Source organism: Dendrobates tinctorius, unplaced genomic scaffold (genome assembly GCF_039654945.1).
Source record: "Dendrobates tinctorius isolate UK_male_01 unplaced genomic scaffold, ASM3965494v1 ptg000165l, whole genome shotgun sequence".
Lineage (NCBI taxonomy): Eukaryota > Metazoa > Chordata > Amphibia > Anura > Dendrobatidae > Dendrobates > Dendrobates tinctorius.
The window spans coordinates 6,173,867-6,192,510 of record NW_027361832.1 but is presented as its reverse complement, the minus strand read 5'-3'; the positions used below and the strand labels follow the sequence as shown (position 1 = coordinate 6,192,510).

The 18,644-nt window shown below is 44.2% G+C and overlaps 1 protein-coding gene across 1 annotated transcript in view; it reads right to left on the bottom strand.

Moving 5' to 3' along the window:
- Positions 1-1,168: 1,168 nt before the first annotated feature.
- LAPTM4B (lysosomal protein transmembrane 4 beta) overlaps positions 1,169-18,644 on the bottom strand; it is a 174,385-nt gene continuing 156,909 nt past the window's right edge. The window contains exon 7 of the mRNA XM_073550435.1: positions 1,169-3,409. Within this exon, the coding sequence (XP_073406536.1) occupies positions 3,335-3,409 (75 nt within the window). The 3' untranslated portion in view covers positions 1,169-3,334. The remainder of the gene's footprint in view (positions 3,410-18,644) is intronic.

Here is an 18,644-nt window from a genome sequence, read left to right as displayed (position 1 = left end):
TCGTTTTCCTGCGTGAGAGCCTGGTACTGGTTTCTGAGCAGTATGGGTGCTGACTGCCTCCTGATCCTCCTGCTTCTCTGGTTCACATGTCTCCATTCCTCTGTTTCTTCAGGTGCACTTCGAATTTCTTCTCTTTCTGTAACATGAAGAGATAATTCTGCTCTGTCCAAGAACTCTTCACCTTCCTTAATGATCTTCAACGTAGCCAACCTCTCTTCGAGATTTTGCAACTTTTCCTCCAACAGGGACACAAGCTTGCATTTGTGGCATGTGAAGTTTGGCTTTTCCACTGGTAAATCTGTGAACATGTAGCAAGAAATGCAGCTCACCAAATGGCTCCTGGCCTCTTCCATCTTGAGATTTCTTAAAAACGATGAAAGATGAGCCAAAATTCGCACGCCGATAGGTGAGCGGTTTTTCCGATTTCCTCTTTTCAGCTGCAACGGCCAAAACCCAGTGATCGTTGAGCTCGTGGAGACTCTTCACTTATCCCAGAAGGCACTGGGAATATGCAAATGATCTCCTCAAGACTCTTCCCCTGGTCTTTTGAAGCTCTTTTGCTTCCTCCCCTGCCCAGGTGCTGTGGTATGATCAGACCATGTCCTGTACGGTCAGACACAGACATTACACAGTACACAGCAGAGGAACATTTATAAGATTATCTCAGCACAGGAACATTTTTTCTAAACACATCCAATTGTTGAAATTATTATTATTCTAACATGTATTGATTAAAATATACTTTGTTTGTGGGATAAAACCTCTTTAAGGCCGGTTTCACATTTGCGCTTTATAGCGCAGCGACGGTCTGTGCACGGCCGCCGTTAAGCCCCGCCCTCTCCCGGCTCCCTGCCCGCCCCATCCGGTCATCGTCGCCTACTAGCGCACATGGACGCTTGCGAACTGCGCACCCTATCTTTAGCATAGGGTGCGCAGATCGTGCGCTAGCAGGATTTTGCAGTGCGCTGCGCACTTTTGAAGGTGCGCCGTGCGCGCCGAAATGCAACATGCTGCGTTCGGCGCACACGGGCGCACCTTCAAAAGTGCGCAGCGCACGGCAAAATCCTGCTAGCGCACGGCCAGCGCACGATCTGCGCACCCTATGCTAAAGATAGGGTGCGCAGATCGCAAGCGTTCATGTGCGCTAGTAGGCGGCGATGACCGGATGGGGCGGGCAGAGAGCTGGGAGGGGGCGGGGCTTAGCTATAAAGCGCAAATGTGAAATCGGCCTTAGGGATTGACTACTTAAAGGGCTTGAAAAGGATTTAAATAAAACATGGCTGCTTTCTTCCAAAAACAGTGCCACATCTAAATAAATGCCCAACATTACTTACTTTAATACAGGTGAGCTGTGATCCCAGACCCCAACCATAGAAAAGTGTGATGCTGTTTTTGGAAGAAAGCACGTCTGTCTATGCTCCATTCCTCCATACAGGTGAACCTTGACAAAGACCAATAAGGTTGAAACATAAGAAATTGGAAATTGATGTCTGTGTACATATTCTGGAGTTAATAATCCACTTATGCATCCGATGTTATCTCTATTTACCCTTCAGAGCCAAAGTACCGTATTCTATAGGAACATCTGCAAAGAGTCTGTATGTTCTCCCCGTGATTGTGTGGTTTTCCTCCGGGTTCTCTGGTTTTCACCCACACTCCTAAGACATGCTGATAGGGTATGGAGATTGTGAGCCCCAATGGGGACAGTGATGATGATAAAGTCACGGTGGAAATTACATAAGCAAGCAAAATTAGAACATCTTTACATTTTGATGTCATGGGGTGGGAAACATTCTCGCTAATGAATAGAGAAGAAAAATTTACAATTTTTCTCCAGTGTCCTGCAGTCAAAACCCCTTTAGATGGACAACACCTTTAAAAATGGTGTTTCAAAAACAGACATTTACTTCCGGCATATGTGATATGTGAGGTTTAGGTGATTCTTTAACTGTTCATAAACTCCATCTTAAAAGGAATTTTTTTTAGATTTTAGGGTAAAATTATCTATCTATCTATGATCTATTTAGCGTTCTGCCTTAAATTACATTGATGATTTGTCCTATAGACATTTATATATGTAAATTCCATTTTCTGTCTATGACACGGTAAAAAACGATTTTAGAAATGATTTCTCGCTGCATTGTAAACAATCACATGCAAACAAATTTGATTTTCCTTTAAGCTGAGCATGCATCGATAACCTACTTTAGGAGTAACCGTTGTTTTAATTTTTATTTCATAACTCGATGCACACAAGAAAATAAGAAACGTTATAATATATCATCAGTTCCCAGGTAAAATATGTCTTCAGTGATGTGAAGAGAGTTTCCAACTACTGAGATAGGAGGAGATGACAGTTGGTGCATGTAAAATTCTATGGCGGGGAGGAGCTAGAGGCGGAGACAGACATTCTGCCGCCAGTACCATAGAACTTTATGAGCACCAACTGCCATCTCCCCTATCCCAGTAATGGGAAAATCTGTCTTAACGCAAGACAGATGTTACCTGTGAATTGAACATGTTGAGAATGAAAAATCAATAGTAGAGGAGAAAGAATCAGATTTCTCCGATAAGATAATAACAAAGTTTTTTTTTATGTAGTATTAATTTGTTACAAAAGATTAGAACACTGGCTACTCTTTAAAGAGGTAAATAAAGCAAATCTTTTGTATAATAAATGTGAATAGTCTTTCGAATATACAACAAATAGATTTTTTTTACATCATAAACTGGACCCCCCTTTAAACACGGCAGTCATAAGTAGGAGAATCATATTTGATCTCATTGAATGCTCTATAATTAACCATGCACCCGATTGTAATGACTATTTTATTGTTCTAGCGATATGTTATCTAAAGGTCGCTCACTAGAACGCTATAAATGAGAATAGACAAAATTACCATGGACGTAGTACACCGTGTTGTATCCTATGTACAATATCAACATTGATTCCATATTTCATACCTCTACTAAAAAGCAATGGGACCGGTAAGTGCTGATCTGGCAGAACCAGAGGTAAGGATACAGAGGCTACAGTATACAGATTGCACAAATACACACGTCTCAAGAGGTTTCACAGGACAAAGCCAAGGTAAAATACTGGGTGAGATGTGCTGGGCTCCTGGCTGACAAGTTGACCCAGAGCCTGGAGAAGACCCTCCGTGCGGAGCTCAGTACATCTACGCCATATTATGCTAACGGACAATATATTTGGTAGTGCTGCTGTTCAGTAGGGTATATCCTGTGAATGAAATGTACTATTGCCCCAGTGCCTCGGCCATGTAAAAAGCTGCTGCGTGAAGATTCGTTCTGATGCTGGACGTCGGGTCTGCCATCAGGCGGAAATGTAAGGTGGAGGTGGTTCTTTAGCGGCTCCAACCACGCTGTCTTCATAGTGAGGTAGAAGGACCTGGAAAAAATAGATTCTCATTGATTAAAAAATAATAAAGAAAGTGGAAGTCCTATCTGAAGACAGAAAAGTTACCAAACCTCTTTCCCGAATGGTTGGTTGGTTGCTTTATTTTTAACAAACTGGTTTCAGGGGAGCTGCTTGATGGCCGAAATTTTGGAGAAAATATAGTTGGAAGAGTTGTCTGAAGACTATAGGAAGAGATGACATTAGTCTGGCGCCATCCCATCTCCAGAGATGATTGACAGGTCACTCCCTATGTACACACATTGGGAGAGACCTGTCAATCACCTGGTGCAGGAAGAAGCCGGCAGGGGGCGGTGCTGGACTAGTCTATTCCTATAGTCATCGACTGGATACTCGGTCTATTTTTCTCTGAACGGTGGAGTGTTTCAAAGAATAACAGCAGCATCTAGTTTGGGCAGCATGAATCCTCTTAAAGAGGACCTTTCACTGGATTTCTTAATATAACCCCTTCCCACAAACAGACATGTTATTCACATCCTGGGAAGGAGTCCTCACTTGTGGAGGGGGCTCAGGAGCTAAGCTCCCTCCAAACATGGCAGATACAGGCTACGTATATTAAACAGCCAGCATCTATCGCTAATAGCCGCGGCCCAGCTGTTAACTATTTAAATGCTGCTGTCAATCTCCTACAGCGGCATTTAAATGGAACACGTAGCGGTGCCGGCACTCTGGCCCCCAATTCACCCCACGAGGATTCTAAAGTGACTTCTGTCAAACAGTCTGTGAAAAATGGGCAGCACCCAAATGGCATCAGTGTGTTGTCCGTTTTTTTCACAGACCCATAGATTTGCGTTGACGAGTATAATCTAAGACTTGGATCAAAGTCGGACATGTGTCTGTGATCTAGTGTAGGCCACTCGGTCTGCAAAAATACACGGACATGTGAACAGCTCCATGAACAAGTTCTATCCTGAGAAAACACAGATAAAACTCATACGCGCAAAACTGACGTCTGAACGAGCCCTTGAATGTATATTCCAGGAAATTCTACTGTATGTCTAAAACATCCATAGACTCCTCAGGATATTCTTGGTCCCGCACAGAGACTCACCAACACCAATCTTTTTTGGCAAATAAATGTTGCTCTCATTTTTAATGAATTTACAACTAAATGTCTCCATTCTAGAGATCGTTCTTGGCTGTAACTACTCTTGACGAAGGCACGACCAATCCCTAGAATAGTTTATACTCTCTATATCAACCTTGTTTTTCCACAACCAATAACTAAAACAGTTTACTTATTCTCTGGGGATAAAGATCCTAACATCACCTTCGGATTCTGAGACTATAGCTATTCTATATTACACACGCGGCTTCTCTAGATGCATTCTGTACCAGAAAACTCCATTAAATTACTAGCTCTTTGCTATAGAACCCCTAAATTATTATAACATTTCGATCTGACTGTTAACAAGCTGGGGGTGTTTGCCACGTTTTAGTACACCTTCACATACAGATGTGGCCAAAAGTATTGACACCCCTGCAATTCTGTCAGATAATACTCAGTTTCTTCATGAAAATGATTGCAATCACAAATTCTTTGGTATTATTATCTTCATTTAATTTGTCTTAAATAAAAAAAACACAAAAGAGAATGAAGCAAAAAGCAAAACATTGATCATTTCACACAAAACTCCAAAAATGGGCCAGACAAAAGTATTGGCACCCTCAGCCTAATACTTGGTTGCACAACCTTTAGCCAAAATAACTGTGACCAACCGCTTCCGGTAACCATCAATGAGTTTCTTACAATGCTCTGCTGGAATTTTAGACCATTCTTCTTTGGCAAACTGCTCCAGGTCCCTGATATTTGAAGGGTGCCTTCTCCAAACTGCCATTTTTTTTCAGGAAGAAACTGAGTATTATCTGACAGAATTGCAGGGGTGTCAATACTTTTGGCCACAACTGTATATGATTATCCTATTTAGAGATTAGAATAATCTAGGAAAGCACGGAACAGTTTTTTTTCTGCAATTTAGGTATCCTTAAAGTGGATATCCAGGACTTTAAAAATAAAGGCATGTAGTTGCCAACAATGGCAACTACCTGCCTATTGTGGCCACTGGTCATTGAGCGCCCCTGTCAGAGATTCAGCTGCTCCCTGTCAATAGAGCAGCAGTTTTTCTTCCTGTTGACAGGGTGGGACTACTGGTGTCATGATGATTGACAGCCGGCTTCCTCCAATTAGGCATCAGGGGAGCCAGCGGTCAATTAGCATGACACCAGTAGTCCCGCCCTGTCAACAGGAAGAGAAACCGCCGCTCTGTTGACAGGGAGCAGCTGAATCTCTGGCAGGGGCGCTCAATGACCAGTGGCCACAATAGGCAGGTAGTTGCCTCTGTTAGCAACTACATGCCTTTTTTCTAAAGTCCCGGATATCCTTTTTAAAGCGATTATCCACTACCGCCTGAAAACAGCTGATGAGGTGTCGGGTCCCGTCCGGTCCGACATTCATGACGTAATCTTAAAAATAGGTCATCAATGAAAAAGTAGTACACAATCTCTTTAATGTCTCACTACAGAAGAGATTCCCCTCTCAAAACTATCTTAAAATTATGAGCCATCAGAACAAGGCTAACTTGTAGGCTAACTTGTACTGCTGCTTGCTGGAGCAAAACATTTAATGGGAATCCATCAGCAAGTTTTTCTATTTAATCCGAGAGCAGCATAATATAGAGGCAGAGACCCTGATTCCAATGATGTGGCACTTATTAGGCCATGCTTTGTAGTTTCCATAGAATCAGTGTTTTAGCAGCAGGAGATTATCACTGCAGGACTAGGAATCACGTGAAAGTCAGTCCAGCTAATTTGTGCAATCGCGCTCCCACCACTGATTAACAACTTGCTATCAGTTTACACAGGAAGCTGCCAATCAGATGTGTGGGAGGGGTTTAGTTTAGCTCCATATGCTGCTGAAAAGAGTATGAAAATAGATATACTTCATCTAAATTGGAGCCAGATATAAAATTTTCTATGACATTATTTTTATTGCCGCTTAGGAGAGCTGCTTTTATTGCAGAGGGAAGAATATGATGGTTGAAATATAGCCATATCCTATGTAATGTGGAAAGAGAGGACATGGCTGCAGCTGCTGCCTTGCAAGACACCATTACTATTGCTGATATTTTCCAGAAATGTGTCTATAGTATCAGTCTCTAGGTCTGTGGTGCAGCGGGATCATTGGATACGAGGTTGTAATGCATGGGGGACTTCATGTCAGTCTTGGGTGGGTCGTCATTGGCATTACAGTATGTCAGCCGTTGTCTTGAATCGTAGGTTTAGTTTTTTCCTGGATGACTGTAAAGTGTTTGTGGAAGCAGGAAAAGCATGGATGCGGTTTTCATCACGGAAAGTCCTTGGAGATGCTGACTCATATAAAGTGAAATCCTGGGGTAAGGTGTTGAGGGACAGACTCTCCGCAGACGAAAATCTGAGCAATGTCTGGAGAAAGCCACCCAAGATGGTTTCCAGGACTCACCACTCCATATTTATTATAAAGCTGGATGGCGCTTGACAAATATCTTAAGTACTAAAGAACAAGCTCTTATAGGGGATTCTCCACTTTGTATAATTCCATTTTGTTATCACTGACCCACAATAATAATCAGATGATCATGAGTCCTGCTGCTGGGACCTACAGCGATCGGTTGTGGGCTGTAAATGGAAGCCAGCAGCAAGTGCACAAAATCCCTACAGCTCCCAACAGGAACGTTATCAGCTCCTTGTGTAACACACGGATGTGTCAGGTTGTCTACACCATCAGACCTTTCCTTTAGTGGAGATCTGCTCTGGCTAATATACGATTGCTCTGAATGGCAGTCCCTTTAAATCCCTCTACTTTGGTATGAAATTTGCATTATGCTGTGACGTCACCTGGTGCATGATTATAGGTTTGGGTGCATAATTTCCATTCTGTGAGATCAACTTTTGACACTATTTTGTGCATGATTCCTGGCTTTATCCTGTATATTATTCTTGAAATGTGACATAACACTTGTACTGTGCCATCATTATGTGCATTATCCCTGTACTGTGCCATCATTCTATGCATTAACCCTGTACTGTGCCATCATTATGTGCATTATCCCTGTACTGTGCCATCATTCTATGCATTATCCCTGTACTGTGCAATCATTATGTGGGTTATCCCTGTACTGTGACATCATTTTGGGCATTATCCCTGTACTGTGCCATCATTCTATGCATTATCCCTGTACTGTGCCATCATTATGTGGGTTATCCCTGTACTGTGACATCATTTTGGGCATTATCCCTGTACTGTGCCATCATTATGAGCATTATCCCTGTACTGTGCCATCATTATGTGCATTATCCCTGTTCTGTGCTATCATTATGTGCGTTAACCCTGTACTGCGCCATCATTATGTGCATTATCCCTGTACTGTGCTATCATTATGTGCGTTAACCCTGTACTGCGCCATCATTATGTGCATTATCCTTGTACTGTGCCATCATTATGTGCGTTAACCCTGTACTGTGCCATCATTATGTGCATTATCCCTGTACTGTGCTATCATTATGTGCGATAACCCTGTACTGCGCCATAATTATGTGCATTATCCCTGTACTTTGCTATCATTATGTGCATTATCCCTGCACTGTGCCATCATTATGTTTGTTGTCTCTGTTCTGTGACATCATTATGTGCGTTGTCTCTGTACTGTGCCATCATTATGTGCGTTAACCCTGTACTGCGCCATCATTATGTGCATTATCCCTGTACTGTGCCATCATTATGTGCGTTAACCCTGCACTGCGCCATCATTATGTGCATAATTTCTGTACTGTGCTATCATTATGTGCATTATCCCTGTACTGTGCTATCATTATGTGCATTATCCCTGCACTGTGCCATCATTATGTTTGTTGTCTCTGTTCTGTGACATCATTATGTGCGTTGTCTCTGTATTGTGCTGTTATGAATGAGTCACCGAGGAGGAAAAAACAAAAAGCAAGCTAAGCCCAGAAAACCGGAGAGGTTGGTAACTAGCGGATTGCAGACCCCTGATCCTATCCACAACAAATAGCAGTAGCCGTGGAGCATGCCTACGGTGGTCCTAGACGCCTCGTCACGGCCGGAGAACTAAATAAGCCTAAAGAAAGAAAGGGAAAATCTAAACTGCCCCAGAGCAGACCCCAAAGCAATAGACAGCCCTCAACATGTATTGTCGGTGAAACAAGATGAAAACACAGACACAGATAGAAAGATAGGCTGAGCAAATGATGGGGCCCTCACTAACTAGAAAGGACAGGAAAGAAAAGTGGCTGTCTGCAATCACGCAAAAAACCCTGCCAAAAAAAATGTCCAACACATCTGAACAACAACAACAACACACTTCAAATCACTATATCAGCACTCAGGTATATTCTGAAGACAGAGCAAAAGAGATCAACTGATCAGAGACAAAATGGGGATTCAGCCCAGTCCCAGCCAGGGCTGGCTGAACACAAAAACTATGTAAACCAGACAAAAACTCATATGAACAATAGCAGAGAAAACTTTAGGAAGGCAGGAACCAAACTGGAAACCAGAAGCCACAGTCAGGAAAAATCACCAGCAAGAAACTAGGGAGTCGGCTGCCTTAAATCCAATAAGAAACTCCTGATGTCCAATCGCAGTCCTCTTCCTCAGATGGCCGGTCTCTGCCATTTAGATCAGCTTCATTACCTCCCTTCACCAACAGAGGGAGTCCAGATAGAGAACTCACTACTCCTCTGTCAGCACAGCCAGCTCCATAACCCTCACCAGAAGCCAGAGGCAAACCCGAAAATGAGCTCACAACAGTAACCCCCCTTTGAGGAGGGGTCACCGAACCCTCATCCACGCCACCGGGCCGATCAGGATGGGCCCGATGAAAAGCACGAACTAATCTATCAGCATGAATATCAGAGGCAGAGACCCAAGAATTGTCCTCCTGGCCATAACACTTCCACTTGACCAAATACTGGAGTCTCCGTCTAGCCAGACGAGAATCGAGTATTTTTTCTACCTCATATTCCACATTACCTTCAACCAATACAGGGTCAGGAGGCGCAGCCATAGGAACAACTGGCTCAACATATCTCTTCAACAGCGACTTATGAAACACGTTATGGATCTTAAACGTAACAGGAAGAGCCAATCGAAAAGAAACCTGATTAAGAATCTTCAAAATCTTGTAAGGTCCAATAAATCTTGGCTTGAACTTTGGAGAAGCCACCTTCATAGAGATATTCTTTGATGACAACCAAACCATATCACCCACTTTAAACCGGGGACCAATGGTCCTATGCCGGTTAGAAAACCGCTGGGCCTTTTCCTGAGAGAGAGACAACTTATCCACTACTTGGTCCCAAATCTGCTGCATTCTCTCTATCACAGTGTTAATACCTGGGCAGGCTGAAGATTCCACTTGCCCTGAAGAAAATCGAGGATGAAACCCAAAGTTACAGAAAAAGGGCGACATCAAGGTGGCAGAACTAGCTCTATTATTTAAAGCAAATTCAGCCAAGGGCAAAAATGAAACCCAATCATCCTGATCAGCAGATATAAAACATCTTAAATAGGACTCCAAAGTCTGGTTTGTTCTCTCCGTCTGCCCATTGGTCTGAGGGTGAAACGCAGAGGAGAAGGACAACTGAATTCCCAGCTTGGAACAAAAGGCTTTCCAGAATCTGGAAACAAACTGAACTCCTCTGTCCGATACAATGTTCTCAGGAATCCCATGCAACCGAACCACCTGTTGTAAAAACAAGGGTACCAACTCTGAGGAAGATGGCAACTTTGGGAGTGGTACAAGATGGACCATCTTAGAGAATCTATCACAAATCACCCAGATAACAGTCATTCTCTGAGAAACAGGAAGATCAGAAATAAAATCCATTGAAATATGGGTCCATGGCCTCTTAGGCACCGGCAAGGGCATCAACAACCCACTAGAGCGAGAACAGAGTTTAGACCGGGAACAAGTCCCACAGGACTGCACAAAATTCCTGACATCACGAGATAAGGCGGACCACCAAAAAGACCGACTCACCAAATTTCTGGTACCAAAAATACCTGGATGACCAGCCAATGCGGAGCAATGAACTTCAGACATTACTCTCTTCCTCCACTGGTCAGGAACATACAATTTTCCCATATGACAACGCTCAGGTTTGTCCTCCTGGAATTCTTCCAGAGCACGTCTCAAATCGGGCGAGATGGCTGAAAGAACTACCCCCTCACCTAGGATGGTAGTAGGCTTGGTCACAATAAGAGAATCAGCAAAGAAACTCCTAGAAAGGGCATCTGCCTTAACATTCTTAGTGCCTGGAAGAAAGGAACAATAGCAGAGAAAACTTAGCTTTAGGAAGGCAGGAACCAAACTGGAAACCAGAAGCCACAGTCAGGAAAAATCACCAGCAAGAAACTAGGGAGTCGGCTGCCTTAAATCCAATCAGAAACTCCTGATGTCCAATCGCAGTCCTCTTCCTCAGGTGGCTGGTTTCTGCCATTTAGATCAGCTTCATTACCTCCCTTTACCAACAGAGGGAGTCCAGACAGAGAACTCACTACTCCTCTGTCAGCACAGCCAGCTCCATAACCCTCACCAGAAGCCAGAGGCAAACCCGAAAATGAGCTCACAACAGTAACCCCCCTTTGAGGAGGGGTCACCGAACCCTCATCCACGCCACCGGGCCGATCAGGATGGGCCCGATGAAAAGCACGAACTAATCTATCAGCATGAATATCAGAGGCAGAGACCCAAGAATTGTCCTCCTGGCCATAACACTTCCACTTGACCAAATACTGGAGTCTCCGTCTAGCCAGACGAGAATCGAGTATTTTTTCTACCTCATATTCCACATTACCTTCAACCAATACAGGGTCAGGAGGCGCAGCCATAGGAACAACTGGCTCAACATATCTCTTCAACAGCGACTTATGAAACACGTTATGGATCTTAAACGTAACAGGAAGAGCCAATCGAAAAGAAACCTGATTAAGAATCTTCAAAATCTTGTAAGGTCCAATAAATCTTGGCTTGAACTTTGGAGAAGCCACCTTCATAGAGATATTCTTTGATGACAACCAAACCATATCACCCACTTTAAACCGGGGACCAATGGTCCTATGCCGGTTAGAAAACCGCTGGGCCTTTTCCTGAGAGAGAGACAACTTATCCACTACTTGGTCCCAAATCTGCTGCATTCTCTCTATCACAGTGTTAATACCTGGGCAGGCTGAAGATTCCACTTGCCCTGAAGAAAATCGAGGATGAAACCCAAAGTTACAGAAAAAGGGCGACATCAAGGTCGCAGAACTAGCTCTATTATTTAAAGCAAATTCAGCCAAGGGCAAAAATGAAACCCAATCATCCTGATCAGCAGATATAAAACATCTTAAATAGGACTCCAAAGTCTGGTTTGTTCTCTCCGTCTGCCCATTGGTCTGAGGGTGAAACGCAGAGGAGAAGGACAACTGAATTCCCAGCTTGGAACAAAAGGCTTTCCAGAATCTGGAAACAAACTGAACTCCTCTGTCCGATACAATGTTCTCAGGAATCCCATGCAACCGAACCACCTGTTGTAAAAACAAGGGTACCAACTCTGAGGAAGATGGCAACTTTGGGAGTGGTACAAGATGGACCATCTTAGAGAATCTATCACAGATCACCCAGATAACAGTCATTCTCTGAGAAACAGGAAGATCAGAAATAAAATCCATTGAAATATGGGTCCATGGCCTCTTAGGCACCGGCAAGGGCATCAACAACCCACTAGAGCGAGAACAGAGTTTAGACCGGGAACAAGTCCCACAGGACTGCACAAAATTCCTGACATCACGAGATAAGGCGGGCCACCAAAAAGACCGACTCACCAAATTTCTGGTACCAAAAATACCTGGATGACCAGCCAATGCGGAGCAATGAACTTCAGACATTACTCTCTTCCTCCACTGGTCAGGAACATACAATTTTCCCATATGACAACGCTCAGGTTTGTCCTCCTGGAATTCTTCCAGAGCACGTCTCAAATCGGGCGAGATGGCTGAAAGAACTACCCCCTCACCTAGGATGGTAGTAGGCTTGGTCACAATAAGAGAATCAGCAAAGAAACTCCTAGAAAGGGCATCTGCCTTAACATTCTTAGTGCCTGGAAGAAAGGAACAATAGCAGAGAAAACTTAGCTTTAGGAAGGCAGGAACCAAACTGGAAACCAGAAGCCACAGTCAGGAAAAATCACCAGCAAGAAACTAGGGAGTCGGCTGCCTTAAATCCAATCAGAAACTCCTGATGTCCAATCGCAGTCCTCTTCCTCAGGTGGCTGGTTTCTGCCATTTAGATCAGCTTCATTACCTCCCTTTACCAACAGAGGGAGTCCAGACAGAGAACTCACTACTCCTCTGTCAGCACAGCCAGCTCCATAACCCTCACCGGAAGCCAGAGGCAAACCCGAAAATGAGCTCACAACACTGTGCCATCATTATGTGCGTTAACCCTGTACTGCGCCATCATTATGTGCATTATCCCTGTACTGTGCTATCATTATGTGCATTTTCCGTGCACTGTGCCATCATTATGTGCATTAACCCTGTACTGTGTCATCATTTTGGGCATTATCCCTGTACTGTGCTATCATTATGTGCATTATCCCTGTACTGTGCTATCATTATGTGCATTATCCCTGCACTGTGCCATCATTATGTTTGTTGTCTCTGTTCTGTGCCATCATTATGTTTGTTGTCTCTGTACTGTGCCATCATTATGTTTGTTAACCCTGTAATGCGCCATCATTATGTGCATTATCCCTGTACTGTGCTATCATTATGTGCATTTTCCTTGCACTGTGCCATCATTATGTGCGTTAACCCTGTACTGTGTCATCATTTTGGGCATTATCCTTGTACTGTGCCATCATTATGAGCATTATCCCTGTACTGTGCTATCATTATGTGCGTTAACCCTGTTTTGCGCCATCATTATGTGCATTATCCCTGTACTGTGCCATCATTATGTGCGTTGTCTCTGTACTGTGCCATCATTATGTGCGTTAACCCTGTACTGCGTCATCATTATGTGCATTATCTCTGTACTGTGCTATCATTATGTGTATTTTCCCTGCACTGTGCCATCATTATGTTTGTTGTCTCTGTACTGTGACATCATTATGTGCGTTGTCTCTGTACTCTGCCATCATTATGTGCGTTGTTTCTGTACTGTGCCATCATTATGAGCATTATAATCCTGGGATTATGGTGTGGGGTGGCCATACCCCTCTAGCCTTCATTCTTGGTACACCAACAGCTCGGCATTATATTGAATTGGCCCAATAGTATGACCAATTCTCCAATGTGTGCCAAGAGCCTTCTCTCAGCATCTCACAACATCATGCAGCATGGTGCTTGTGGTACATTGAGGAGCCTGCACAGTCTAGACATGCTATCATGGCCTGCAGCATCGCCGGTCTTGTCTCCCATTGAGCACATCTGGGACGTCATATTAAGGGTGTGCCAAAGGTGTGGCATTTCTGCGAGTGGCGCTAATACACCATACTGAATAAATTGTGATATTTTGAACATTTTGCTCCCATTTCTTCAACATTTGCATATCATTAACTTGTCTTTCCATCCTGTGACCTTCATAATTCCACGACCTATTGGTGTTGCAATTTCAGTGTTGAGAAGTGTACGAATGGTCATACATTCAAAGCAAAAAAAAAAGGACTTCATTTATAATAAATGAGAGGATAATATCTTCAGAAATAACATTTTGGTGTCTACCGCTTCTGTGCAATGAACAGGAATAAGTTTTGCATTTCAATTTATGAAATTTGGGGGTTAGGACAACATACTTTCCTGGACCTCATTTAACCTCCCTCCATGAAACGTTCACAGCATGGTATAATCTGCAGATGGGAATTTGGTCTTTTTACTGAGGTTTGTAATGATCTCTTTGGCTGCACTCGGATAGAGCGACTATGAATCTTGCTCCAATATCCGCCAGTGGGTAAACCACATGTGCTGGAGTACAGTACTAAGGACATTGTACGCATAAGGTTTGACATGTTAGTGTGTCCCAATTATCAGGACTACATGAAACTTCACAAGCAGTTTACAAACCCATTACAGCACATCACAATTGCTCGATATTTTTTTTTACTGTTATTGCTCCATTCATCGTACAGTATCCTGAGGTTCTCGTTCTAATGACTATAATGACGCATTTTAGTATCCACATTACAGCCGGAACAATTGGCTCCCCAACTTACGGTAAATTACCAATGGGTACAGGTTATTTAAGGCTGCAATTGAAAAAGTAACAGCGCTCAGCTAAACACAGTCATTAAATATATACATTTCTTAAAGGGAATCTATCAGTAACATTTTCCCTAGTGTACTTTCACATTGCGTTTAGTGGCCCACGTCCTACCAAATCCCCCCCCCCTGCAAATCGGGGTCTGGATGTATGCATCGACGGAGACATAGACTGTAATGTGTGCTCTGCCGTGCACTTTTTTTCGGGGAGTGTACACCTACTGGAGGCGGACACTCAGACGTGTCTGATACATATAGGTCCGCACCCGGACGTATGCTCTGACGGGGCCACTAAGCGCAATGTGAAATTACCTTAGGCAAGTATAGAACTGCAGGAAAGGACAGTGTAAACCTTTTCAAGGATACCTATTTTGGACTCCTTTATTATGAAATTTGTCTTTTATTCATATGAAAATTAACTTTGCAAGTTCACTGTAGGGTACATCAGTGCACTTGCAGTCCTCGGCTCTCCTTTGATTCTCCCTGCCAGTGCCTCCCCACTGCATGATTAAGAATGCAGGCAGAGACTCTGCTGTATAACATCACCTCTGCTCTCCACTGTCAATCAAGAAGCAGAGGATTGTGCCGGGAGAAGCGAAAAGGAGTCAAGGACTGCAAGTGCACAGATGTGCCCAGCAATGCACTTGAGAAGATCATTTGCATATAAACAAAAGATGAATTTCATAGCAAGGAAACTGATAGACACTTGACCAGGTTATCCCGGGCTCTGTTTCCTTCCCCTAGGTCCGCTGCCCTCTGCTGTGCATGATGTCTGGTTTTGCAAGTTGCCCAGAGTGGATCTATGACATCATTTCCCTAGACCTATTTAGGGCCCATTTAGAAACACTCCTGTGTCTTGGGCATGAGACTCTAACCCTATGTTTGGTGGCTCCACCATCTGGGCTTTTTGTCTTTGCGCTTGCATTCATTCCTGCTGGTTTCCATTTAATCTATCCTGCTGCTCCTGAGATTCCTGTGTATGCCAAGTCTTTACTGCCCATGTTCCTTCATGCTTACTAGATAAACACCAGGGGTCCATGTACCCACCCGGACCTATGGCTTAGAGAATACACCTCACCTACCAAAAACACTAGTGATGAAACTGGGATCCTTGGAAATATTTTACACTGTTCTAGCCTGCAGGACCTCTGCTTCTGTAGGACAAATATTATTGACAGATTCCCTTTTATTTGCATTAATGATATACCACTGCTCAAAAAATAAAGGGAACACTAAAATACCACATCCCAGATATCTCTGAATGAAATATTCCAGTTGCAAATTTTTATTCATTGCATAGTGGGATGTGATCAGAACAATAAAACATAACAACTATCAATGTAAATCAAAATGAATATCCCATGGAGGTCTGGATTTGGAATGATACTCAAAATCAAAGTGGAAAATCAAATTACAGGCTGATCCAACTTCAGTGGAAATGCCTCATGACAAGAAAAAGATGCTCAGTATTGTGTGTGGCCTCCACGTGCCTTTATGACCTCCCTACCGGACAACGCCTGGGCATGCTCCTGATGAGGCGGCAGATGGTCTCCTGAGGGATCACCTCCCAGCATACGCCAACTTTTGGACAGTCTGTGGTGCAACGTGGCGTTGGTGGATGAAGCGAGACATGATGTCCCAGATGTGCTCAATCGGATTCAGGTCTGGGGAACGGGCGGGCCAGTCCATAGCTTCAATACCTTCATCTTGCAGGAACTGCTGACACACTCCAACCACATGAGGTCTGGCATTGTCCTGCATTAGGAGGAACCCAGGGCCAACTGCACCAGCATATGGTCTCATAAGGGGTCTGAGGATCTCATCTCAGTACCTAATGGCAGTCAGGTTACCTCTGGCGAGCACATGGAGGGCTGTGCGGCCCTCCAAAGAAATGCCACCCCACACCATTACTGACCCACAGCCAAACCGGTCATGCGGAAGGATGTTGCAGGGAGCAGATCGCTCTCCAAGGCGTCTCCAGACTCTGTCACGTCTGTCACATATGCTCAGTGTAAACGTGCTTTCATCTGTGAAGAGCACAGGGCACCAGTGGCGAATTTGCCAATCCTGGTGTTCTGTGGCAAATGCCAAGCGTCCTGCACGTTGTTAGGCTGTGAGCAAACCCCCATCTGTGGACGTCGGGTCCTCAGACCATCCTCATGGAGTCGGTTTCTAACCGTTTGTGCAGACACATGCACATTTGTGGCCTGCTGGAGGTCATTTTGCAGGGCTCTGGCAGTGCTCCTCCTGTTCCTCTTTGCACAAATGCGGAGGTAGCGGTCCTGCTGCTGGGTTGTTGCCCTCCTACGGCCCCCTCCACATCTCCTGGTGTACTGACCTGTCTCCTGGTAGCGCCTCCAGCCTCTGGACACTACGCTGACAGACACAGCAAACCTTCTTGCCACAACTCGCATTGATGTGCCATCCTGGATGAGCTGCACTACCTGAGCCACTTGTGTGGGTTGTAGAGTCTGTCTCATGCTACCACAAGTGTGAAAGCACAACCAACATTCAAAAGTGACCAAAACATCAGCCAGAAAGCATTGGTACTGAGATGTGGTCTGTGGTCCCCACCTGCAGAACCACTCCTTTATTGAGTGTGTCTTGATAATTGCCAATAATTTCCATCTGTTGTCTATTCCATTTTCACCACAACATGTGAAATTGATTATCAATCAGTGTTGCTTCCTAAGTGAACAGTTTGATTTCACAGAAGTTTGATTTACTTGGAGTTATATTCTGTTGTATAAGTGTTCCCTTTATTTTTTTGAGCAGTGTATTTACTATACTTCTAAAACCTTTCATTCTTAAGGCACATTTTGATCAACTTGCGTACGTTTATCGGCTAATGACAAGGTGACCTCCAACAGGCAAATCCCTAAACTAAGCCTTCTCTTTTAGGCTTAAAGGGAATCTGTCACCCCTTTTTTTGAGATATCATATAATGATATCATTCAATTGTGTTTCACATAAGGATTCTCTTAGTACTTTTGCTTCCCCCTGACCCCGCCCCGTTTATATCGGTTCAGATGTATGTAAACTGCCGCTGTCCGGTCCGCTGGGCGGGGCTTATTCACCTGCTCCCCTCCCTGTCTTGCTCTATGCATTTCTTCTTGTGTAGAGCAAGACAGGGAAGGGGGGGGCAGTTGAATAAGCCCCGCCCATCGGACCAGACCGTGGCAGTTTACATACATCTGAACCGATATAAACGGGGCGGGGTCAGGGGGAAGCAAACGTACTAAGAGAATCCTTATGTGACACACAATTGAATGATATCATTATATGATATCTCAAAAAAGGGGTGACAGATTCCCTTTAAGCCTACAAAATGTTCTCAGGGCAGCTATGATCCAGCTATATTCTGCTGTAATGAAAAAAACAGCCTTGGTAATCACTGCCAAAGCATGTATGTATCCTAGTACTCGGAAGGAGCGGTTTTTGTCTTTGATTTTCTCTTCAGGTGTACTGACAGCAGATTTTCAGCTGCCCATTTAATGGACTTTCTTGTGAGGAGCCAACTAACTTTTTTTTAGCTAACTGTAAGTGTCTCAATTAGGATAAAGCCAGATCGCGGCCATGGTGCGGTCGGAAATCGCAGTGGCAATTACAATTGTGGCGCCCCTGAGGCTCAGTCGCCACAGAGGTACTGCACCTCCTCCTGAGGTGTGGTGCCCCACCATCCAGGTAAGTTGGAGGCTCCTGACCACGCTCCAACACTCGCACCCCACACAACAGAGTAGTTCAGCAAAGCCACATTGTGGCTCCCTGCTTGGAGTGTAGCAGAGCACCTTTGGTGGTTCCCTGCTTGGAACACGAAACGTGCTGGAGGCGGGTGGAGTTGAGGATACATAAAAGAGCGGGAATGTTTAGGATTACAGGTCAGTCTGGGAGAGGAAGCCACTCAGAGAG